Raw genomic sequence first — 27,094 nt, 5'->3', positions numbered from 1 at the left:
CTGATAATGCAGATATGATGAGATTAAATTACATGCATTCAGGTATTATTCTATAAGAAAGGTCTCTAGAACTATGTAGACTATATTTAGCATTTTCTTGTTTATTTGTCTTTTTTTTTTTATTTACGCATTATTTTCTTTCCTTTCTTCCTTCTTGATTGATTGATATATTTATTGTTGCATTAATAATGAAGTACAACAAAGGAGGAGGCTGGACCTTGCCACCCATCCCCTGGGCAAAGACGTAAGGTTAAAGTATCAGAACTTTATAAAAAGACAGTATACATAACAAGAATACAAGTATTTATATAAACAAATACAGATATTGCACACCTTCTTGCATAAACATCCTACAGTCTGGGAGCAAACTGAGGATATTCCTTGAGTATATCCCTGAGAGTGGTTGAGTCTAGGAGTTGGTCAATGAGGCTATACAAGTCATGACCTTGTGGCCTAAATTTAGCAATGAGAGGATATTCCATGATATAATGGCGCAGTGTGTCCCTTTGATGCAGCACACAGCACACACCAAAAGCACTGACTTCCCAAAAGTATTTATAGCCTAATCTGAGCCTAATTGCCATCCTGTCGTGAGAACTCGTGAAGCAGTGTGTTTCCCATAGGTGTAAGCACTGCTCTGGTAGACACGTCCATAGTGAAGACTATATTAGTGCCACTGCCTCTATGGCAACAAACTCCAACTGGTCAGTAATGATACTATGTACAAAGTCCTTAATGCTACTCTCAACATGGCCCATAGCGTACACAGTGCCAGGGATCATTGTGTCACTTTGGAGGGCATTTTTTCTTAAGCACTTGCTGCATGTTAAGGCTCTGCGATAATTTGTGATTTTACTGTGGTAAAGCTTGCTATTATTTAAGAAAAGGATAATCAATTTATGCATCCAAATCACCGACATTATCTTTTAAGTACATTATATATTTGCCTGTTTATTTATCTATTATTTCTAGTGAGGCCTCGTCTGAAATAAAAAAAAAAATCAACCGATAAACGAATTCAAACCTTCCTATGAGTTTCAAACAACTCAAGTCAAATTATTATCATTTGTTTATTTTAGGCTCGTTGGCCGCGTGATTCAAGTCAAATGTCAACACAAGGGACAGAAGGAAGGAGTGGTGTGCGACGTGACCTTTGACCAAAATAGTTATCGCATTTATTAACCTCCTAACAACTGGGAGGTGTGTAAGGTGTGTGCTGGCAGGTGTGCTGACTCATTAGGTGTCATAGAGAATATTAATGGCTGCCGTGGTAATGAGCGGCGCATAAAATAACTATGCACATTGGATGATTCGTAAGCAAACGAACTGGCAACTGGTTCGATTTTTACATAATAGTAGATGCTGGGTATGTGTAATGAGTGTGCTTGTAAGAGGGTGGGAAAGTGAGGGTGTGAGAGGTGCTAACGTTAGGATAACAAAGCAAGTGACCGCCTGATTCGTCACTGCTCCTGCCTGCCTGCTGTCACATGTAAGCCTGTTCACCTTACACTTTTTACATGTGTTGGTGTCGTTCTTCTGCGGGAAGTACCACCAGAAGGCGCAAGCAAGTGGTTTTTCCTACCATCCCCACTTAATTGCTTCCTTCCCCCCCTCCTGCCTTTTCTCTCTCTCTCTCTCTCTCTCTCTCTCTCTCTCTCTCTCTCTCTCTCTCTCTCTCTCTCTCTCTCTCTCTCTCAGAAGTTGGTTGCTGTCTTTCATTAAGGTGGTCAACTCATGTACAAGATATACCAGAAATTGCTAATTCTTGGCCAGAAGTTAGCCGTCTACGTATATCTTAGATTGACTATGGTTGGTAGATATATACTAAAGAAACAAAAAGTACAATACATAAGTTTTTGTCAATAAAAAAGAGAAATCAGGTGACCAAGATATTGAGAAGAGACATATCACAGAGTGCTGGTAAAATAAATTGGGTGTATGCCTCTAACCTTTACTTTTTTTCTTCCATAATTATTCCAACTTGTATGTAGAAATCTAAGTTTTGCATAATTTTTTCCATTTGTAGGTTAAGGATAGATTCATGCAAAAGCCAGAACAAGGTCTTGACTGAACGCCAGGAAAAGCCATGATTTCACCATGAGGAACTGCAATTACCAGACAGCATCACTGGGACATGATTTGTAGCAAGCAATTATAAAAGGTTTCAACTGCCAGCAAGATGAATGGAGAGCAGCTGGTGAAGCATCTCCAGGCACTTGGGGCACCAGGGACTGAGCATCTGGTCGGGGAGGCTTATGACTGGCTATTTGTAAAGGGCAAGGATGACCCGCTTGTCACCTTCTTGCAGTGGTTCATGAAGAATATTACACCTAACAATGTCTTGACTGAGGAAGAGTTGACAGAGTAAGTGTTTGGATGCAATGAGCTAGTTTATATCTGTCTGTCAGTCTATCCTTTTGGATGCCTCTTAGTGAGTAGCCATAGCAGAAGAGCCTCCATATCTCCCTGTCAAGACATTCCCTTCTTTTTTGCACCATAGCAGTTAATGTTGTTTTCCTTTTGGTTTATACACTAACATATATTGTTGTGTGTGTGTGTTGATAATATCCATCAATAACCTGGAAACTATTCTAATACATGGTCTAACTGTGATCAGTTTTGAGGCACTGAAGGCTGCAGGGGAGGTGCTAAGTCCCACACAGCTGCAGGAGATGGAGGGAGCACTGTCCAGCATCCCTTCCTTCCCTGGGGCTTCAGAGCAGTGCCTAGGGGAACCACTGCCTTCACCAGAGGAACTCAAGGCCCTTGAGGATGAACTTGAAATTTTGACACAGAGAAAGAACATGATCAAGTAATGCACAGTCAACATTATTATTTCATATACATCATCATTCCTTCATATGAATTTGGACAGTTTATGAGTGTGCCCTTATTGTGTATTCAGGGATTATTTCTTTTCATGTTAAGCATTCTCTTGCCTTCCTCCATATGCCATACTACAGTAGGAAGTGATATTATTCTGGTCTCGATCAGCAAAAAATCACATAATTATTGTTAGTTACTGTTGTGAAATATTCCTATTAGTGGTTGTCACTCTTTCTTTTCTTTTTGTTTATTTTATAGCCATATGTAAAGTTCTCTCTGTTTCTTGTGTATGTAAAGCTTCCTAATTCTTGTTGTTTATTGTGTTTATAAAGCTCTGTTATTCTTGTTGCCTATGTTGTATATATAAAGTTCTCTCACTGTGTCTATTTGCCTTCCAGTGCCCACAAAATGGAGTTGCTGAATGAGACACAGCAGCTAAGCAAACGTATGCAGAAAACCCAAAGTGAACTACGGAGGCAAGTGGAAGCTACATCAACCACCAGTTTCCACTTCACCAAGGCTCAACAGAACCTGGCTAGTGTGGTGGATGCTCATCTCAACACCTTCCACAACTTTGACCAGGCTGTATGTATCTGGTGGTGGTGGTAAATTTTGTAGAAGCAGATATTTGTGCAGTAGTGTGTGCTTATGTCTGACTACCTATGTGTATTAGTACTGGCACACTAAATATATTGGAAGGGTAGAGTTGAAGACCAGAAAGCAAAAAGATCAAAGTGGTAAGATTCTTAATGCTATGCCTTGTCTTATACAGTATAGTGATTTTTTCACAGCCTGCAAGAAAAAACAATAGACAAGACCAATCTTTTTTCCACTGTAATTAAGACTGACTTATGTTAATGAATATCTCATGTTTAGGACTGTAAATTACTTTCAATAGTTGTCAACATTTAGCTTTTGTAATGTTTTCTCTTAGTTATATAGTTATATAAAAAATATTTCCAAGTGAATAATTTTATTCCAACAGGAAGAGGAGGAGGCTATGTTTTTGTCCCAGGTGGACCTTGAGGAGTGGCAAAAGGAGGAAGACAAGTTTACCAACCTTCTGACAACTTACATACAGAAACAGTTCAGAGAGGTTTGTAGGAGATTGTGTGCTTCCAGTGTAGTGGCAGGACAGTGAGGCCAGAATTAAATAACTCAAGTCTTCTTGATTAGTCTTCTGATTAGTAACATGTCAGGTTCATGTTTCCTTCAGTACTTAGTGATTACTTCTCATAGACAGTTCATCCCATAGCTTTTAGGTGTATTCCTTAGTATTTCCATGATACTTCAAATGGGCACATGATAGAGTGTAGTATATTCATAGAAACCTCACCATATTCACTTTCCTTTCCACCACTATAATAATGGTGATGAAAATAGCACAAATAGAGGAATTTAATGGTAATAGATAAACTTGAAAATGTAAAGATAAGTATTACAAAGGCACATAGTGTAACTAAATAAATACTATTAATAAGAGGTGATAGAGCCAAGGAATACACATTAACTAGAAAAAAAAAGACAAATATTTACAGACATGATTACACTAGAGGATGATAGACAGAAATAGGTAGCTATGTTTCTTGTAAAGACTGCCACATGTAGACAGCTTCTTGCAGCTTCTCTTGATATCTTATATCTTATGTACAGTGCAGCTCAGGTCCTGAATACTACCTGTAGATTAATGCACATACATCAACAACAGTCTACTGAGAGTGGTATGTGTGTGTTTCTGGTGTAGGGTGTGGGTGTGGTGGCAGGCACCGAGGACTGCTCCCAGTATGTGCTATTGGATGTGAACAACCTTGAGCTGTCACTGGTGCGGGGTGCTGGCGAGGACCAGTACCGCAGGAATGTTGCTGAGCTCAGAAGACTCAATGCATTGTGAGTGCCTCTTGGTGCATGTGGTGACACTTTGTTGTAGTTTGTTAATATGTTGTCTCCTTTCTTAGATCTTTCAGTATCTACACCTGCATCTTTGTTCTCACCTTCAGTAGGGAATATGAAAATATGAAAGATTCTCTCTCTCTCTCTCTCTCTCTCTCTCTCTCTCTCTCTCTCTCTCTCTCTCTCTCTCTCTCTCTCTCTCTCTCTCTCTCTCTCTCTCTCTCTCTCTCTCTCTCTCTCTCTCTCTCTCTAATAAATTTTCTTTGTACTCAACTTTTTATCCCATTTCAATATTGAGTTACTGTTTCTCATGTTTTCTTCTAGCCCTGGTTTTCATGTCTTGTGATATTTTTCTTTTCTGCAAGCAAATGTGAGTAGCCAAATACATATTTCTACTTATCCATTTGCATCTCTTTAATAAGTACGTATGAAGGATATTCAAGATTGTAAGAGATGTTGCATTCTTAGGCTGCCACAGACAGAGGAATGGAGGCTGTGTGGGCTGATACAGCAGGAGCGCAGGAAGGCTGAAGTAATGGAGGCAGAGAAGTTGTTAGCAGCACTGCACCAGGGACACTTGCCCTCAGACCTCATTGTACTAAAGTAAGTGACCAAGAAGTCTGAGGTGCCTTATACAGTCATGCAGAGTATAGTGCCTTTGCTCCAACCCAGACAAATTGATCCATACTTCAAAGCAAAGGTAACAAGAAGGTATGGAAGATATACCAAGAAAAGCTGTGTAGATACTGTAGTACATAGTGATATATCAATGAACCAGTTATTGTTGATTCTTGAGTACAAAGTACAAAGATAATAAGAACGAAGAGGAGATAGACAAAAAAGGCTGAATAGATACTGTACATAATGATAAGTGTACCTAATGAACTGATAGCTATAAACAGATCATAGCTGCCTTTTTGTGCTGCTGACAGACAACAAACCCAGGAAGTAGAGGAGTCACTCACCGTGGTGGAGAAGGAGTTCTGGCACCAGCAGCAGACAATGCAGGCTGTCCTGTCTGAGGTGGCAGAGCTGGAAAGCACCAAGACAATCTCAGGAGATTATGAACTGAAGCTGCAGCGTCAGGGCTACTTTCTCACCAAACAAATGATGGTATGTTGAAAATTTCCTCACCTTTTGTGTGTGTGTGTGTGTGTGTGGGTGTGGGTGGGTGGGTGGGTGTATATTACAGGATTTGAGTGGACCCCATAGTGACCTATCTCCATATCTACTTTTATCCAACTTTTTCCTTAAATTCATGCACACTTTCTACTGCTACAATCTCTTCAATCAATCCATTCTAGATTTCCATCGTCCTATGTAGAAAACTAAAATTCTTGATGTTCCTCAGACGATTTTTTATGATCTTGGGATATATATGTGTGTGTGTGTGTGTGTGTGCTAGGGAACCACTCTGCACTGTATGGCAATGCTGCACAGATTTGCCTTACCAGAAAATCCATCAAGTTTTCAGACATTGATAAACATAAGAGTTTTAGAAAATATATCAGGCTTATGTATCCCTTCTATAGATGATGATCTCAATGTAGCTGCTTCATATATTTCAGAGTGTCTTTATGAATGTGTACAGAGCAGTAAGGGTGTAATTCTGACGAGAGGAGGGCGAGAATGATGCATGTCTGGTGAGATGGGACCATGGGAGAGGTTGTTGGGCGATGCTGATGACGTGAGAGTATGGAGGGCCATCAGCTGGAAAGGTGATCTTGAGACATCTGCGCCAGATAATGAGAACCGACCCAGCGATGGTGAATATAAGTTATACTTTAAGCACATGCTGAATCCCGATCCCGTACCACTGCCCCTGCATACAACTGCTGACGTGACTATTCCAATCCTAGATACCCCCATCTTGCCTGATTGTCAAATCAGAAAGGTGAAAGCAGATAAGGCCTGTGGACTAGATGGATTCTCCCCTGGCGTCCTTGCCATGCTGCCCCCCGCGTGGCTTTTTAACTTTAACAACTTTGTTTATTATGGTATTTACATCTGGTGTTTCACTGTTTGATCTGCTGCAGTCTCTGACGAGACAACCAGACGTTACCCTACGGAACGAGCTCAGAGCTCATTATTTCCGATCTTCAGATAGGCCTGAGACCAGGCACACACCACACACCGGGACAACAAGGTCATAACTCCTCGATTTATATCCTGTACCTACTCACTGCTAGGTGAACAGGGGCTACATGTGAAAGGAGACACACCCAAATATCTCCACCCGGCCGGGGAATCGAACCCTGGTTTGTGAAGCCAGCGCTCTAACCACTGAGCTACTGGGCATACCCTACGTCGTGGATGAGAGCCAAATTGTTTATGGTTTTTAAAAGAGGCAACAGGTCGGATCCGAATAATTACAGAGGAATTAGCATCATAAATTCTATCATGAAATTATATGACATGGTTTTGTGCCCCATACTGGGTTTGTGGTTCTGGCCATTCCATGAGCAGGCTGGGGCTCAGAGCCAGCGCGGCTGCATGGAGCACATAGTCACATTATGCCTCCTTATAAACACAACGCGCTTAAAAAAGTTCAAATTGTTTGTTACTTTTGTTGATTTTAGCAACGCGTATGATCTGGTACCTCAGAATAAATTGTTTAGTATTTTGCAGCACCTAGGTTGTGGCATGGCTATGTTAGCAGCGCTGGTGGTGATGTATGGCATTACCAAATCAGTGGTGGGGGGTACCATTATAAAGGCTATTCTCGGGGTAAGACAAGGCTTACCCACATTGCGCTTGCTTTTTATAATCTTTGTGAATGAATTTATCAGACTAGTCAAACAGATGCTTGCCTGATGGATTTCTTGGCTGGCTCCATACCTTGGTGTTGATGGGCAATACTGTGCTTTTGTCCACGACCAGAGAAAGAATAATTGAAGAGATAAAGTTGTTGCAGTCATTTTGCAGCGAGCATGGTATGGTCACTGATTACCAAGTTTTTGGTAATCAGTGGGGCAGAAAAAGATGTGGAGCCGTTATGTGTGGACAGTCTAACTATTGCTCCATGCTCATTGTACATATACCTTGGATTGCCTTTCACCAGTGATGGCCCTCCGCCCTTAAGGTGCACGCTAAAACAAAACTAAGTCATATGTTAAAATTTGTGTCCTTTGTTAAGAAGAATAGTGATGTGCCGTTCGCGGTAAAGCGGAGAGTGTTCGATGTGACGTTCATGTTCACGCTACTTTACGGCTGTGAGTCGTGGCTGGGAGCTGATGACCCTCTGATGTATGCCATACAAGTACAGTAATACTCCACTTAACGAATGTTTGTTTAACAAATTTCCGGTTTAACGTACTATATAAAGTTAGATAAAAAAGTCCCCATAACGTACAACCACATCCGTTTTAGCGAATTTTCTGGGTTTGAATTTGCCGGGTGAGGGACCGAATGCGGCAGCTTCGCTGTGATTGGCTGGCTCCCCGCCTCTGTCTCTAGCGCTCCTGGAGCTGGATCCAAGATTCCTTAACAATGTCAGAGCAGCCTCTTGCAGCGAAATGGCATCCATGAACGCTTGGAAGGACGGTGACAAGGTTGCTCTGAGGTTGCTGGGAACACCACCTCTCGAGGTGGTGTTACTGTCTTATATATGCATTTATGTTCACAAAACAACATTTCCATTAGCTTTTTACAAACCTTGCCCCCAAGAAAGGATTGTTTTGTAATGCATAAAGTGAAATCTTACATGGAATACCAAAAAATAAGCAGAGATGATATGAGCCACAGACGAAGCGAGAGACTGGCAGCCACTCGGCCGCTTCTTCTTCTTGTGACCCTTTTGCTTGCGTGTTACTTTCACCATGATGTTTATGTTTTCACTCCTCTATTGCCTGCTATAATGGATATCCTATCTTAGTATTCATATACGGTCATGCCACGAGGATAACCTTGACTCCGTGGCACTGAGTGATAGTGAATTACTAATGAAATACTGCGGTATTTCATTAATAATTCACTATCATTCAGTGCCACGGAGTCAAGGTTATCCTCATGGCATGAGTGTATATGAATACTAAGATATGATATCAATTATAGCAGGCAATAGAGGAGTGGAAACAAATATCATGGGGAAAGACAACACGCAGGCTAAAAGGGTCACAAGAAGAAGAAGTGGCCGAGTCGCCGCGAGTCTGCCGCTTCGTCTGTGCCTCATCTCATCTATGCTTAATTTTTCTGTATTCCATTAAGATTTCACTTTATGCATTACAAAATAATCCTTTCTTTGGGGCAAGGTTTGTAAAAAGCTAATAGAAATGTTGTTTTGTGAACATAAATGCGAGAATGTGAGAGAATTTGTACGTAGCTCCTCTAACATCCAATGATTCATATGACATCATAAAAGCAGTGGTACATCGGTGGCCCAATATGCTGCCAAACGTATATATAATTTTTTTTTTAACCCATGTGGTATGTTGGGGACCAGCCCAGAACGGATCCCTCCCCTATTTCTATTATTTCCTATGGGAAAATTACATCTGCTTAACAAATTTTTGCTATACGAACAGCTTCGACACCCCCTATCCTGCTGATTAAGCGAAGTATTACTGTAGTTACCCAAGCTAACACTATGATAAGGGACTTTTGTGCCACCAACGTGCCCAGTATGCAGGACCTCATACACAGAGTACACGGGCACATTGCAGCGTCTACCAGATCAAGGTGCATCGTGTACTGTACTATCAACCCCACTTTCGCAATCCATGGCGTGTATAGTGGCCGCCACACAGTCAATGACCGTTTTAGGATGTCCTTCACGCACTTTCGTGTGTGTGGGCATAACGTGACCGTAGAGAGTGGGTGGTGGAACAGGCAGGGGCAAGGTTGTTTGCCATTAGAAGAACATCTGTGTGTGTGACTGTGTGGTGCTATTTAAACAGTGTCATGTGGTAGAGGTCTGTCCTATCTCAGATAATGTTAGGCGAAGTTATAACTTACAAAGCCTAGAAGACCTCTGTAATGGCAAATATAACATTGAGCAATCCTGTATAATATGTCACAAAATTCTGAACTTGTATAATTGAGCTGCTGTAAGTTATGAAGGTGTTTCCTGATGTAATTCTTTAGGTGTAGGCATGTTTTTTTTTTTTTTTTTTTTTTTTTTTTTTTTTGTACATACTTGTACACTGCTGGTCAGAGCGGAAGGCACATTACCTGTGACATCCTGTGAAGGAAATTAATGACACAGAAAATATGTTTCAATGAGGGTACTCACCTAAACTAGGAATTGACAGGGTGCCCTCGTGCCTTCTTGACCTTTTCAAGTCTCCTGGGAAGTGAATCACCCAGGTGGTGGAGATACTGAGCATCAATATTGTCCTATATGTCCTGAATGGCTTGGAGGCGTGGGAGGGAGGAGGTATCTCTCCCCTTTAGCTTCAGTTTTATAAACGCCCAGAGATTTTCTATAAAGTTAAGGTCTGGTGAATTTGCTGGCCAAGGTTTTAAAAGGCTGACATTGCAGAAATCAAACCAGTTAACAATAAACTTTGCCATATGGCACGGTGCACCATCTTGCATGAAGGTATCAGCATTGCACTACTTCATACACTCATCTAATACATCCAGAATTAGCTCAAAGTAGTTATTTTGGTTCATACGAACATTCTTGGGCAAAAACACTAATTTTCCACAATCATAGTAAGAAAAACCACTCCACACCATCAAAGAATGTGGATGTTTTACTGTGTGTGTTGTATAGCGTGGATCGTAACGGTTACTACCGGGTCTGCGGTACACACGGTTTCTCTGGTTGTTTGTAACCTGAAAGCTTGCCTCATCTGACCAAAGTACCCTACGCCACTTATCTAAGTCCCAATCTTTGTGCTGAGACACAAATGCTAGCCTACTGTTTAGGTGACCAGGAGTGAGGTGAGGTTTTGAAACTGCATAGCAACTGCGGTAACTCAAATCGCGTTTCACATATCTTCGTACACTCCTTTCACTCACTCCAGCCAGCAGTGCAGAATTCCTGGCATTAAGTTCCTTGCTGTGTATGCGAGGGTTGGCCTCAAGCTGTCTCCGAATAATGTTCAGAGTTCTCTGGGTCACACTGCGTTTATGCCCTTTAAGGGGTATCGAAAAATCTGAAAAATATCAAAAATCCCCAAAACACCACCAAAGCATCCCCAAACATATGGCAACATAGTGATGGAGTATTTTGGGGAAATACGCTAAAATACATGGGGTATTTAAACTTTAAAGGGCCCCTGCCACGCCCACTGCAGCCCGGGGCATCCCCCCTCCCCACTCTCTGTACCATAAATGATGATGATAAGCACAGAAAAAGCCATGGAAAATGGTTTCTTTGGTAAGGAAAGGTGGGCACTAGCAACTCAGTACTATGGCGTACACAGTGTCCATGTGACTGCGATGGGAGGATCTATTGAATATCTCGCCTGTTATTTTACACCTCACAAGCCACAATCCAGCCTATTTTACCTGCCTTTTTTGCCTTACAATGTCTAAATAAACGGTGCAAGTGGAAATTACAAGTTGTACTGACCATGTATGGATGGGAGACACCCTCACCTTCGAGCGACTAATAACTACAATCATTGTAGGGGTGGCCAGGTGCCATATGAGTCTTGCAGAATATTCTAAACATGCCTAAAAAGCATATATGATGCACATGGTGGTGTATGAGCACAAAATATCCAACTCAAATAAATGTAGAGGACCAAAATGACATCTCTGGGTTTTTTTGTCTTTTTCTCAGTTTCCACTTTTTATCATTCAAATCGTATCTTCTCCCACATTTCTCAATGGATTTTCAATTTTGAGATATCATTTTGAAGCTCAATGAAGCTGCTACATTTCCACCTAATAGAATTTGGAATTTTTCTTTTTAAGTGCCGCAATATAATTTTATATAAAAAAAATAGAAAAAAATCAAAATTTCATAATAGCCATCAAAATAAAAAAATCAAAATTCTATGAAGTGAAAAGTTTTGGTATACAACATACTTCATATCCGTACTGGCAAAATTGAAATATGTCCTCTGGTGACAAAGTTTATAGGAAAAATATTTTTTTCAAAAAATAGATTTTTTATTTTTCATGCAATTATTTATGGATCGATTCACTTGTAACTATTAAACTAACATCGTGCAATAAACATCTATCAGCGAAAAAAAAAAATTACTCACGTACCTCTTTATTTTTTATGTTTCAAATACCTCACTGGACGGTCCCTTTAAGCTTGTAAGGTGGTGGCGAAGTGTCTCTTCCTCCCTCACTATAAATTTTGGTCCAACGTTGAACAGTTCTGAGAGCTATACCAGTGTTCGCGGCAATTTCTTGATTTGACTTATTCTCCCTCACTAAGGCACAAATAACTGAGATTTGGGCCTTACTACAGTAATACTCCGCTTAACGAACGTTCATCTAACGAATTTCCGGTTTAACGTACTATATAAAGTTAGACCAAAAAGTCCCCATAACGTACAACCACATCTGTTTTAGTGAATTTTCTGGGTTTGAATTTGCTGTGTGAGGGACCGAACGCTGTAGTTTCGCTGTGATTGGCTGGCTCCCCGCCTCTGTCTCTAGCGCTCCTGGAGCTGGATCCAAGATTCCTTAACAATGTCAGAGCAGCCTCTTGCAGCGAAATGGCATCCATGAATGCTTGGAGGGACGGTGACAAGGTTGCTCTGAGGTTGCTGGGAACACCACCCCTCGAGGTGGTGTTACTGTCTTATATATGCATTTATGTTCACAAAACAACATTTTTATTAGCTTTTTAAAAACCTTGCCCCCAAGAAAGGATTGTTTTGTAATGCATAAAGTGAAATCTTACATGGAATACCAAAAAATAAAGCAGAGATGAAATCAGCCTCAGATGAAGTGGGAGACTCACGGCCACTTGGCTGCTTCTTCTTCTTGTGATCCTTTTGCTTGCATGTTACTTTCATCATGATGTTTATGTTTCCACTCCTCTATTGCCTGCTATAATGGATATCATATCTTAGTGTTCATATACGCTCATGCTACGAGGATAACCTTGACTCTGTGGCACTGAGTGATAGTTAATTACTAATGAAATACCGCGGTATTTCATTAATAATTCACTATCACTCAGTGCCACGGAGTCAAGGTTATCCTCATGGCATGAGCGTATATGAATACTAAGATATGATATCCATTATAGCAGGCAATAGAGGAGTGGAAACAAATATCATGGGGAAAGACAACATTCCAAGTTAAAAGGGTCACAAGAAGAAGAAGAAGCAGCCGAGTCGCCGTGAGTCTGCCGCTTCGTCTGTGGGTGATCTTATCTCTGCTTTATTTTTTGGTATTGCATGTAAGATTTCACTTTATGCATTACAAAACAATCCTTTCTTTGGGGTAAGGTTTGTAAAAAGCTAATAGAAATGTTGTTTTGTGAACATAAATGCGAGAATGTGAGAGAACTTGTAAGTAGCTCCTCTAACTTCCAATGACTCATATGACATCATAAAAGTAGTGGTACACCGGTGGCCCAATATGCTGCCAAACGTGTATATATAATTTTTTTTTAAACCCATGTGGTATGTTGGGGACCAGCCCAGAACGCATCCCCCCCTATTTCCATTATTTTCTATAGGAAAATTACGTCTGTTTAACAAATTTTCGCTCTATGAACAGCTTTGACACCCCATATCCTGTTCGTTAAGCGGAGTATTATTGTAATTAGTTTTCTAGGTCCCATAATAGGTAGTAACAGGGCACAATGGTAAGCTCACTCATCCACAAAAAGGAGCCGTGAGGGGGGATGAAAGAAAATTCAAATCCAAGCACATGAGCCACAGGCAAAATTGACTAAGGAAACATATCATCTACTTTGACTACTAGAGCTGCAGAGTTGTCAGATAGCAACATACAGCGAATCCTGCTGTATGTTTAGGAGTTACGAAGGGATGAATGAAATTTGTTCAGAGTGGAAGTCATGGTCCCTTTTGCGCCTTCCGCTCTGACCAGCAGTGTATTTCCTTAGGCACAGTATATATTTCCCAGTGTATAGAGATACATATGTTACTAGTTGGAGGTTGTATGTTTTGTGTAGCTAGCTTTAAATGCTTTTTAATGCTGGTCGTTTTTTTTCTGAGTTTGCATTTTGACATTTTAGTTATGTAATGCTGCACATTATATATTACTTACTACCTAGAATTTTTAGATTACCGTGTTTTAAGTGTTTTAGTTTGTGTTGCAGTTCTATGTGTTGCTAACTTTTAAGAGTTTTTTTTTAATGTTTGTGTTCTGATATTTTTAGCTAATGCTACACATTTTATATTAGTTACTAGATTACTGTATTTTTGGTTATTTTAGATTGCTTTGAAGTTTTATGCTTGATGTTTGAGTTTTTACCTCAAGATTTCAATTTTGTCTTACTATTTTAGTTAATCTTGCACCTTTTATACAGAGAAACTATTGATATTTATTTTTTGTTTTGTTTTAAATGTGTGTTTATGAATTAATTTCATTAATATGTGGACTGTGGTTTAGCTGAATTTCAATATATGTTGGTTTATAATTAGCTTTGTTCTTTATGTTTTGAGAAATATTGTAATGTGTAAGGGAACTGTGGTCAATAAACTATCTATCTATCTTTCTATCTGTGTGTGTGTGTGTGTGTGTGTGTGTGTGTGTGTGTGTGTGTGTGTGTGTGTGTGTGTGTCTATTTACCTAGTTGTATTTTACAGGAGGGGAGCCTATGCTCATGTTGTCCCGTCTCTGTACCTTACAGTGTCTAATTTTCTATTAAAGTCGTTTACAGACTTTACACACATCACCTCTCTGTCCAGTCCGTTCCATATATCTACCACTCTACGGGGGAAGCTGTTTTTCTTGAAGTCTCTTGTGTAGTTGTCTTTTCTGAGTTTTAATCCATGTCCTCTTGTGTCCCTTCCGTCCCTTTTCAGCAGGTTGATCCTGTCAGGAATCTCCATATTATTCATCATTATGTAGATGGTCAACAGGTTGCCTCCTTCTCTTCTCTGCTCCAATGTTGGTAATTCCAGTCTCTCTAGTCTCTTTTCATTTGTAAGAGCTGACAAGTTTGGGGCCAGTTTGGTGGCCGCTCTTTGTATCCTTTCAATTTTCCTGATATTCTTCCTTGTGTTAAGTGACCACAGTACTGCTGCATACTCCAATCATGGTCTGATCAAGGATACCAATAACTTTTTCACCATATCTTCATCAATATATGAGAATGCAATTCTAATATTTCTCAGTAAGTTGTAGGTCTCACCAACAATTTTATTTATATGTTTATTGGGGGACATTTCCTTTATTATGAGAATTCCCAGGTCCTTTTTGCTTTCCACCTTTTTAATCTTCTCTTCTCCAAGTTTGTATTGTCTTGATATCTTATTTCTGCTCTTCCCAAATTCCATTATGCTACATTTCATATGTTCTACCATCATCATACGACCCAACTTTCTTCAAAAGTTTTGCATCATCTGCAAAGAAACTCATATAGCTTTCTACTCCTTCATCCATGTCATTTATGTATATTGCAAACATAATTGAGGCCAACACAGAACCTTGCGGAACTCCAATTATAACTTCCTTCCAGGTGGACTCCTTATCTCTAATTATCACTCTCATAGTTCTTCCAGTTAGGAAATCCTTTATCCATTCCAGCAATTTTCCTTTTATTCCCCCTATATCTTCCAGTTTTCTTATTGATTTTCTGTGTGGAACTTTATCAAATGCTTTTTTAAGATCTAAAAATACATTGTCAACCCATCCATCTCTTTCCTATGTTATGTCTATGACTCTAGAGTAAAAGCATGTAAGGTTTGTTACACATGATCTTCCTTTTGTAAAGCCAAATTGTCTTTCATTAATTATATTGTTTTCTTCCAAATGTTTGGTCCATCTTTCTTTGATCACACTTTCACATATTTTAGCTATTGTACTTGTTAGAAACACTGACCTGTAATTTGTTGGGTTCTCTTTATTTCCTCCTTTATGTACTGTCACAATATTTGCTTTTTTCCAGTCTTCTAGTACTTTTCCCTTTTCAATAGAACATTTTATTATATTGTATACCTTATTTGCCAGCTCTTCTCTACACTCCTTCAATATCCAGTTTGCAATTCTATCCGGACCATGTGCTCTTCTTACATCTAAATTTCTTAATTGTATCATTATTTCCTGCTCTGAAATAACAGTCACTCATCAGAGGAGATTTATTCCTAGTTCTTCTTTTTTCTCTTGTAAAAACTTCTTGAAAGTGTCCGTTCATTATTTCTGCCATTTCCAATTCATCTCTGTATTCATTATTTTCATAAACTAGTTTCTGTATTTCGTGTTTATTTTTCAACTTTCTATATATTTATAAAAGATCTTTGGCTGCTCCTTGCATTTTTCTATTATGTTTTTCTCATAGTTTTTCTTTTCATGTCTTTGTATTTTAACATACGTAGTTCCTTTTTCTGATTTAGTCGTGTCACTTCCTTGGGCGTTTGTCTTTTCTCCATTTCTTCCATGTTCTATCTCTTCTATCTCTTGCTTCTTCACATTTTCTATTAAACCATTCTTCTTTATATCTATCTTTAATTTTCAGTCTCGGTACATATTTATTCACTCTGTCATTATAAATTTCTTTAAATGTCATCCACTTTTCCTCCACTCCTGCCTGGTTGTCAAATTTAGTCGTCAGTCTTTTTGAAAAAGTCTTTGAGTTCTCTAAAATTTGTTTTACTATATATCAATCTTCTTTTTCTATGTTTTTCATTCCATTCTTTATCAGTCACTTCCTTGAAGGTCACTACTATTAGTACATGGTCAATTTTTGCCAAAGGTGTCTTATACTCTACCCTATCCACAATTTCAGGTTCCATTGTAAATAATAAATCCAGTCTCGATGGCTCTTCACTGTTCCTAAATCTGGTGTTTTCTTGAATCCATTGCGTCATTGTATATTCCATAGTTAACTCCAGTAACATGTATCCCCATGAATCCTCATTTTTCTCTGTAGTCATATCATCCCAGTGCACTTCCTTACAGATGAAGTTCCCCATTATTACTGTATTCCTTTTCTTTTCTAATATTTCAATTAGTGAGTGTTCAGTATCTTTCAGAACTTCTCCATATTCCCCTAGACTTCAAGATCTTGTCTTAGGTGGTACATAGCAGACTACAAATTCTCTCTTCTCCATATAATTTTTCTCAACTGCAACTGAGATAATTTCTGCACTGTTTTTGCCATAACTCACGTTCAGTACCTTTAAGTTTTTTTTTGCTTAATATCATCATTCCTCCACCCTGTTTTGCTTCTCTATTTTTCATGTAGATATTATGTAGACCATTCCCAATAGAGTTTGGTGGCAGTTGATCTCTTAGTTTGGTTTCTGCGATCCCCATTATGTCTGGCTCAATCTCCTTAATAAAGTTGTTCAGTTCATTTATCCCTGAGACAAGTCCATTTATAATTGTATAAGCAACTTTTAATTTTCCACCGTTCTCCTCTTTTCCTCCTCTGCTCTTCCTTCTCTTTCCTTGATGTACCATTTCCTCAGTCTCATGTTCCAAACTTTCAAAAAAAACTTTTTTTTCTTAGTCTCTGTACGCTTCTCATTTCTTTCTTTCACTTCATTTCTCAATTCTTTCAATCTTTGTGTGTGTGTGTGTGTGTGTGTGTGTGTGTGTGTGTGTGTGTGTGTGTGTGTGTGTGTGTAGTGTTGTAAATTGAAAGCTTCCATCCTTTGTGTGTGTTATGAGCTGGTAACTGTAGAGTAAACAGTTTTACATAGAAGTATTTTTATATGATAATAAATAATATAAAGCTTTTTTTATATATTTACCTGCTTTTGTATCAGTAAAAATTCCTATTAGACCTGGACAAGACATTCTTGTTATGTTCACTTATGATTAGAGGTCGTATATTTAGGCAAAATGTCATAAATTGCCTTTTTCCCTCTTTTGGGTAACTGTGAGTGATAATGCCTATTTAACTTAATACACATCTATTGTGCCTTTCTTGCATATCTTTTTCCTATATTTAAATAAAGTAAGACTTCATACACTAGATAAAAGTCTTGTTTAATACATTCACTTCACCGGATTGCAGAGTATGTACATGGATTGTATTCCGGTGTTGATAAATTAGTTTCTAATGGCAAGAAGATTTTTCATAAGACTCCATCATGATGTGATGCATTCAAGGAAATTGCACCTCAAATTACAATGCCGCCACATCCAATTTCAACAAGATATGGAACGTGGATTTTGGCTGCACTTTACTACACTTCTAATTTGGACAAGTTTGAATAAATCATAGAAAGCTTAGATGATAGTGATTCTTCTGCTGTCCGTATTGTGAAGGAAATACTGCAGGATAAAGCACTATGCAATGATATTGCATTCATTGTGGCAAACTGCAAACCTTCCAGAGGCCATCAATGCACTGAAGAAAAAAAAACATGCCTCTGATTGATGCTTTGAACTGTTTTGAGACTCATTGCTGTTTTTACTACAGTTGCTGGTCAAAAAGGTAGATTTGTAAGTGAAAAATGCAAACAAGTTGTTGCTGCAAACAAAGACCTGGAAAAAATAAAGAATATTGGAAGAGTTCTTAAAGGAGAGAATAATGGAGATGTTGGGGAAAATGGATTTGCAAACTGTGGCATGCTTTAAATATTCTCTTGTTACATCAGTAGATGTTGAATGATCATTCTCACTTTTCAAGCATCTTCCGTTTGATAAAAGCCAAGGATTCAAATTTGAATTCATCAAAAAAATGCTTGCTATTTCATGTAACCAGAAAGATTAATTTGTATATTAAGTTGCATAATTATTATGGTACATTATACTATAGTTCATTTTTTTAATTATGTTCTAGTTCTTTTTTTATTATGCTAATTGCATGAGTAAATCCCTTTTTTGATGCCTATTTAGACTATTTATTTTGCCTTTTTGCCTGCCTATTTTAGGATTTTTAAGTGCCTAGACATCTGGGCTCTACTTATGATAGTACCAGCCTGTAACTGGAGACAATTTTTATCTCATTTGTAGGTAATGGAGCAGCTGGTGTCACAGGTGGCACGCTACAACTGGGTCATCATTGCTCTCCAGACAGAGGGACACAAGCTCACCAACATGGTGGACCTGCTCAAGATGGTCAACACCAGGATCACCGAGAGGGACAGCAACTACAAGAAGAGGATGGTAAGGACTATGTGCATGTTGCTCGGAAATCACAAGTTTTATTTTGCTTTCAGTTCCATGATAGATAATGTATGAATATAAGCTATGCTGAGACTGGCCAGAGTGTTAAAGTTGTGTTAACATGTTAACCGCATCTGGCAACTCAGCACACTCGCCCGCACTGCGCAACCTTCATTACCTGGCCACGCCAGTGTCCATTGGACTTTTTGCAGAGAGAAGAGGTATATATCATTATGAGAGCGCGGCCTCTAGTATAGAGCGTAAAAATCCATGGTACAAATATATACCGAATCGCGGACCAGTAATTTTTTCCCTTCTATCGCGTATTAGTACACCAGTGTGCCAGGCATGGGCTGTAGCATATGATGATATATTCTTGACACTATCAACAGTACTTGAGTAAGGTAATAACTTAGTTTCAAGTGGAATGAAAAACAGAAAAGGAGAAGAGATTGTAAAACCTGAAAGTGTCATTGAGTACAATAAAGCAAAAAAAAGTGTTGATGTTGCTGATCAACTCAATTCCTACTACTTGCCACTCTACAAATCAAGGAAGTGGTACAAGAAGCTGGCTCTGGAAATGATTGCTTGGATATCAGTGACAAATGCTCAAATTCTATACAAAACAAGTAAATCTAAAAACCTTCATAGAATCAGTAATTCTCTCTCTTACTAAAAACATTCCCGAGGAAATTACAAAACCAGGGAAGAGGACCTCTGATATATTGGGTGCAAGAAAAGAACATACCTTACAGGAAGCAAATGGACCAATGAAAAATACAAGGAAGTGATGCAGAGGATGCTATGAGAAAATCTCACTGTCTGAGGGATACAAGGTGGCCACAAACAAGTCTAGGAGAGTATCCACCTATTACAATGAATGTGAGGGTCAACCACTCCTTTGCATTTCATGTTTCAACGAAAAACATGACTTGTGTAATTAGTGATCAACATTATGATGATCTAATATTCCATTATTTTCTTATATTGATTGTATTTTTTAAGTAATATGTCACCAAACATTACTTGTTATTCAGAAGCCTATTTTTTTCTTTCAACAAATGAAATTATTGTCTTATATTTTTTATCTTATTTTCCAGTACCTTAGCAATGCATCTGCAGTCATAATGAATACAAATTTATACACAAATTGTTTACATACTCAAGTTTGTAATAGTTTTTAGAAAGTGATATTCGGGCCTCAGATGTACCAATACACAACAAGTGAAACATTTGCTTGGTACATGGGTGGCCCGATACATGGTTAACATGTTAATAAGGTGTAAATATTGAAGTGGTATTTACCAGAGCTAGTGTATTAGAGAGAGAGAGAGAGAGAGAGAGAGAGAGAGAGAGAATGTTAAATAAACAAGTTAATCAGAACCTCATTTCATGCCTTCTTGGATATACAGAAAAGACAAAGGTATTTATCCTTTTCCTTTTCGTTGTCTGCTTTGGCTTTCCATATGAATAATTTTTTGTGTAAGCAGTGTAGGTTTTATGTGATGATGTGTTGGTGTATTTACCTATTTGTGTATTACAGAGCCCGAGCTAAGCTCTCTGTGTCCTGTCTCCTTGTCCACTCCTGTCATATCTCTCTTTCATCTGATTGACACACACCGCATCAACGACATCACTGCTCAGTTTATTCCACTTATCAATACTACGATGTGGGAAACTGTACTTTCTCACGTCATTTAGACAGATGTCCTTTATTAGTTTTTTTCCATGTCCTCGGAGATGATTACTTGTGGTCACCTTTATCAACTCTCTGTCCAGTATGTCAATCTTGTTCACCAATTTATACATAGTTATCATGTCTCCTCTTGTTCTTCTCTCTTCTAATGTGGTGAGCCCCAGCTCCCTCAGTCTTTCCTCATAGTCTAACTCCCTGAGTCCTGGTACCATCCTTGTTGCCAGCCTCTGTACCCTTTCCACCTTCTTCACATTTTTCTTCATATGCGGTGACCAGACACAAGCTGCATATTCTAACTGGGGTCTTATTAAGGTGCATAATATCTTCTTCATCATTCCTTCATCTAGGTAGTGGAATGCAAGGCCAATATTTTGAAGCATGTTATATGTTTTCCCAAATATCTTGTTAATGTGTTTCTCCGGTGACAGAGTGTTTTGCACGGTTACTCCTAAGTCTTTCTCCTCATTGGTCTCTTCAATTTTCTCATCACCCAGCCTGTAATCCCTGTTTGGTCTGTATCTACTTCTTCCCATTTTCATAACATGGCTCTTGTTTATATTAAATTCCATCTGCCACACTTTACTCCACTCATATATTTTATCAAGATCTTCCTGTAACTTGTTACAATCTTCCACATTCTTTACTCTCCTCATAATTTTAGTATCGTCCGCAAACATATTCATGTAACTGTCAATTCCTACTGGCATATCATTAACATAAATCAAAAACATGATGGGACCAAGCACTGACCCTTGTGGAACTCCACTGGTTACCTTCTTCCACTCGGACTTCCTTCCTTCACCACTGTTCTCATTTCTCTTCCCACTAAGTAATTTTCCATCCATTTTGCTAGTTTATCACTTACTCCTCCAATTTTCTTTAGTTTCCACATCAGTCTATTGTGTGGCACTTTATCAAAGGCCTTTCTCAAGTCCAGGTAAATAGCATCCACCCATCCCTCTCTATGTTGTAGTATGTCAGTCACTCTTGAATAAAAACATAATAAATTGGATACGCACGATCTTCCTTTTCTGAAACCAAACTGCCTTTCACTCAGAATGTTTTCACTTTCTAGATACTCACTCCACTTAGCTTTAATTACTTCTTCACATACCTTGCACAATATACTAGTCAACGATACTGGTCTGTAATTGAACGGTTCCATTCTACTACCATTTTTATATATAGGCACAATGTCAGCTCTTTTCCACTCTTTCGGGACTATTCCTGTTTGTATGGAGGTTTCCACAATATCAAATACGGGGTTCAACAATTGATCCTTACATTCTTTTAGCAACCTTCCAGATATGCCATCAGGCCCCATTGATTTATTAATATCCAAATTGCTTATAATTTTCCTTACATCTTCTTTAGTAACCATGATGTCCTGCATTCGCTTTATCTCCGTTGGCCCTTCTCTTATAAAATACTCCTCCTTTGTAAATACTTTGCAAAAGTTGTCATTCAAAATTTCAGCTATATCTCAAGCATCCTCATATACTTTTTCCCCATTTTTTACCTTTTCTATTGCCTCCCTTTTATTTAGTTTTCCATTTATGAATTTGTAAAACATTTTGGGGTCACTATCACAGTTTTCCACCACTCTCTGTTCATATTCCTTTTGTGCTGTTCTCCTTACTTCAACATATCTATTCCTTGCTGTTTTGTAAACTTCTCTTGATAATACATCACTGTTTTTCTTAAGTTTCTTCCATGCCTTTTCTTTGTTCTTTTTTGCTTCTTCACAATTTCTATTAAACCACTGTTTATTATTTAAAGTCCTCTTTCTGTGATATGGCACAAACCTTCTTCACAGCAGAGTTATATAAATCCATAAATTTATCGTATTTCAATTGCATATCTCCTTCCTGGTATACCACAGTCCAGTCAATTTCATTAAAGAACTCCCTCATATGGTTATAATTTGCTCTAGTATAATTTAATTTTTCCTCCCTGTGTTCCACAATCTTATCCGTGCTTATTTCCGTATCCAGCTCAAAGCTTAGGACATCATGGTTGCTTTTCCCCAAGGGACATTCATGCTCGATTTCTTCTTTTAAGGAGATGCCCCTGGTAAATACCAAATCCAACCTTGCTGCAACATCTTGTCCCCTGCACCTTGTTGGTGATCTCACCCACTGTGTCATCAAGTTATTTGTTGCTACCTTTAACAATTCCTCTGCCCACTCACCACCGTTCACCACTTCGTAGTCCTCCCACACTATTTCCTTACAATTAAAGTCCCCGACTATCATCACTCTATCCTTTCTGGTGAGTTCCTGCTTCATTCTGTCTAGAGTATTTCTCATCACCATTTGATACTGTTCATATTCCCAAGCACTGGTTCTGGGTGGTATGTATACTGTTATAATATTAATGTCTCTCTTACCATCTGTTATAAGCATACTTATTACTCCTTCATTTCCCTTACTATAGTTCACCTCCTTCACTATCAGATCTTCCTTAGTAAGAACCATTATACCACCACCTCCTTTATTTTTCTTTCATTTCTCCATACTCTAGTGTTTGACATCAAACCAATCTAACTTTATTTCGGGCCTTAACTTTGTTTCCACCACACACATTATGTCCGGTTCATTGTTTCTTAGGTAATCCATACATTCTAGCCTCTTAGACAGAAATCCATCTATATTCGTGTAAGTCATTTGAATTCCATTCCTAGTCTCTTTCTTCGATGTTTCTGTCAGTGTAATGTCTATTCCGTCTGTTTTATCCACCACTTCTTCAGCCTCCCATTTCTCATCCTCCAAAAAAATTTAGTCTTTTCCTCCTCAGTTCTTATGTCATTCCTCTCCCTCACCTCAGTTACAAGCTCTTTCATTTTCATCCGTTCGGTGTGTGAGCCTCCATCCATGACCATTGCTGCTCCTCCCTGCAGGTACAGCTTGAGGCACTGCTTAATAAGAGTGTGGAAGACAAAGCCTCGGGAGTGCTGCCTCTTCCCCTCCGCACTCTGGCCTGCCTCTTGCCACCACAGGACCAGCCCAGGGCTAAAACAGGAAGCAAGGAGATGCTGCTGAAGCAAGTGGATGGCCTGCTGACTGGCCTTCGTGTGGCTCAGGAGCAGGTTGCTACCATCACAAGTCCACAGTTTTCATGCCTCACTCAGATGTAGGTTTTTCTTCACCTGTATTGTAGTTGCAGTATGTTAAAGGCATTGGTCACTGACAATTTTCTGTAGCATTCATAGATATGCCTGGAGAAACTTAGATTGAGTGACTTTCAGGATGAGTATCTGTGAGGCACTGGAAGCCAGTCTGTTTGGCACTGCTGGCAACCTCCAGACACTGCCCTTGGCCTGGCTGGAGGCAGTACTGGCCCATCGTTGTACTGCTGCTGAACAGAAAGTGTGGGAGTTCAAGCAGAAGCTCATTAACATCATATCACAGTATGAGAAAAAGAAAAAGGTACGTATGTAAAACTTTTGTCGTGAGATATATAGCTGATGTAAGTCATCTTAAGATATATATTTTTTTCATATACATAATAACAAAAGGAGACTGAGGGTGAGCTATTGAGGACATAATTAATGTATTAATTCTAAGTGCACCTTCTCTGAGTTAGTGCTGTTTACTGGAAAGAGTTATTATAAGTACACAAAGCAGAGACAGAGAAGCAATCAGTAAGAATATAATATTTAGGTTGAATATTGGCAGGGAAGTTATTAGCATAGAAGGAAAAAATAAATAAGGATCATGGTTAAATCCTGCATTGGCAAGACTAAAGAGGAGTCCATTGAAAAGGCCCTCTAGTATAGCATAACTGGGCAGATATAGCATGCTAAGAAGCACAGTCACCACAAAATTAGCAGTTGAAAATAGCAAGAGATGAAACATTGTGGTGTCATGAGAGATTAAGAAGGACAGGCAGATACGGCCCAGACAGGATAGCAAAAGTCACTCTGTGGAATATCTGTGTTGTTTATGCTCTTTGCAAAACATTTAATGTCACGTCACAAAAAATACCATAAGTTAAATATATTGCTGGGTTGCAGAGAATAGGAAAATAAAGCTATGATTGCTTTTCCAGTGGTAAAAAGAAAAATTTCATAGGTTGAATGTTGAAGAACCTTTATGCTAAGTAAATCTTTAAAGTAGTTTAGTGAATTATAGAAAAAGACAGATGAGGAGTGGCAGAAAATAAAATTCTTAAACTAGAGCTAAAGTAGTCATAGTCAGCAAATTACTTAAAGAAAAGTTAACTGATGATCATTGTTTGTTTTTGCAGATTCTTAAGATTGACTCAAAAGTGAGTCAGGAATTCAAGAAGTGGATAGCTGATGTGTTAAGAAAATTCATGTGAATAGAAATTATATTCAGTTGTTAAAGTACCTGACTCTTCTATCTATAGGTATTTTTCTATCAATCTAGATACAGTACTAGACCAGCCATCCCACATGGGGTGGCACAGACAAAGCACCAGACACCAGACACACCATTGATACTCTTAACTCCATCTGTCTGTGTACCAGATTGATATTCGATTCAGAGGTGCAAAGAAGTTTGGTGGTAAGGAACACAAAAGTCCTTATACTCTCTTTAAGTTGCCGGCTTGTATGACATACTATATAAGAAAACCAAAGTTATATATCTCCACTAGACTAGCATTCCATTTAAAAGTGCATAGGAGACTTTGTTAGTAGGGAGAATCCTAATTCCTGCTATTGTCCCTTATTTAAGTTGCCTTCTAGAACAAAGAAAAATATGCAGGCAATAAAGAAGAATTTTCCTGGTCCTCTGACTCTTTGAAGCTGCCTTTTAGAACATGCAGGCAATACAATAGTACTTTTATTCCAATTCAGACTTTGTTCTTACTATGTTCGTAATGTCTATAATCTATTATTTTGATGAATATTGATTTTTACTTCATTACCATCCATTACAGTTCAGTGTTTCAAAGTGCAAGTGTAAGGAATGCTGGGATTCCTTAATATTTAGTAATACTCTTCAATATAGTTAGTTTCTTTCCATTAAGAAGAAGGAGATGAAAAAGAAAAAAAGAAGAAAAAATAAAAAGAAAGAAGGAGGAGGAAAAATTAATCAAAATTCTCTCTCTCTCTCTCTCTCTCTCTCTCTCTCTCTCTCTCTCTCTCTTTTTTTATTTTTTTTTTATTTACACAAATCAATACATAGTTGAAAAGTATGTTACAAAATATTTTTACATATGATGTAGCACTTTACAGGCTAAAGGGAACATTTTTAGTGTTCCCTATCTAAAAGCCTAACTCTAAATGTTTTTAACAATTGCTACTATGGTATTTATGGCAACCAGATGTTGACACACTTCTTGAATTGCTGCAGATTCATTTCACTGAAGTCTATCTGTGCAGCAATTAAAGTGTTCCACAGTTTACTATAATGGTGAACGTACTGACGTTGATGGTGCCAAGTACGGCATCAGCACTGAAATAATTCACCAGGCATTAAAGTGACAGCCTGGTCACTTGTGCCCGCCGCAGGGGCTGGCGGAGAGCTTGGAGATGCGAGATTCGCTGTTGCTGTATTTTGTACATCACAGCTAGGCCCACTACGTCCCTGCGATGCTGAAGGAGTGGAGCTTTGGCTCATTTCTGGCCCCACTGTCCTTTATGAGCCTCACTGCCCGAGCCTGTACCCTGTCCAACAGGGAAAGATGCCTGCTCGCCGCTCCTCCCCACGCAAGACACGAGTACTCCAGGGAGGAACGAACTTGAGCCTTGTACAATATCTCCAGGCCTTTGTCGTCAAGGAGCCACGACATCCTCCTGAGTGACGCCAGCTTACCCGAGGCCTCCCTGGCTAGACGCTCTATGTGGTGCCTGAAGGTCAGCGCAAAGTCATATGTGACCCCCAGTACATCCATCTCGTCTTGCCGTATAGTTTTCCCCTCAAGGCTGAGCTGAAGGGGCATCCTCGACCTTGAGATGATTGTCATTTGTGTTTTGTTTGGGGCAAATTTTACTTGCCACTTGCTGCCCCACGACACAATGCGGTTCAGGGTAACGTTCATGTGGTCGGCCGTGGCAGTCTCCTCCCCTGAGCTGAAGCTCTGAGCCAGCGTGAGGTCATCAGCATAAGCTCTTACACTGGGGATTAAGTGCAGGAGGTCGTTTATGTAGATGTTCCAGAGCAGGGGGCCGAGACAGCTTCCCTGAGGAACACCTGCTTTTACTGCACGCTGTTCAGACTCTTGGCCATCAATGACTACTTTGAGATTCCTCTCTCTCAAGTAATCTCCAAACATCAACAAGAGGGGCCCATCCACACCTGCAGCACGGAGCTTTGCAAAGAGGCCTGCAGGCCACACCTTGTCAAAAGCCCCTTCGATGTCAAGGGCAACAACTGCAGTGGCCTTGCCTGCGTCCAGATCAGCACTCCATTCCGAGGTGAGCAGCAGGTGAAGGTCAGCAGCCGATCTGCCCGGCCTGAACCCAAACTGCCAACTACACAGTAGATGGTGCTTCTCAAGGTGCTCTGTGACTCTTGAGGCCACTATGGACTCTAGCACCTTGCT

The 27,094-nt window shown here is 39.3% G+C and overlaps 1 protein-coding gene across 3 annotated transcripts; it reads left to right on the top strand.

Moving 5' to 3' along the window:
• The first annotated feature begins 1,073 nt into the window (after window positions 1-1,073).
• LOC123514686 (HAUS augmin-like complex subunit 3) lies at window positions 1,074-25,453 on the top strand. Of its 3 annotated transcripts, none has more exons than XM_045272738.1 (12): window positions 1,074-1,209; window positions 2,027-2,364; window positions 2,618-2,812; window positions 3,225-3,411; window positions 3,812-3,922; window positions 4,571-4,713; window positions 5,185-5,319; window positions 5,649-5,829; window positions 18,733-18,885; window positions 23,481-23,713; window positions 23,829-24,009; window positions 24,830-25,453. In XM_045272738.1, the coding sequence occupies exons 2-12, from the start codon at window positions 2,180-2,182 to the stop codon at window positions 24,902-24,904; spliced, it is 1,779 nt and encodes a 592-aa protein (XP_045128673.1). In that variant the 5' UTR covers window positions 1,074-1,209; window positions 2,027-2,179; the 3' UTR covers window positions 24,905-25,453. The 3 variants fall into 3 exon arrangements, with proteins under 3 accessions (XP_045128673.1, XP_045128675.1, XP_045128674.1); XM_045272740.1 differs by having other exon boundaries at window positions 1,082-1,200; XM_045272739.1 differs by lacking the exon at window positions 1,074-1,209 and adding an exon at window positions 1,224-1,489.
• The last annotated feature ends 1,641 nt before the right edge of the window (window positions 25,454-27,094 follow it).

The sequence above is a fragment of the Portunus trituberculatus genome, chromosome 38 (assembly GCF_017591435.1).
Source record: "Portunus trituberculatus isolate SZX2019 chromosome 38, ASM1759143v1, whole genome shotgun sequence".
In the NCBI taxonomy this organism is placed as follows: domain Eukaryota; kingdom Metazoa; phylum Arthropoda; class Malacostraca; order Decapoda; family Portunidae; genus Portunus; species Portunus trituberculatus.
This window is presented reverse-complemented; position numbering and strand designations above follow the sequence as displayed.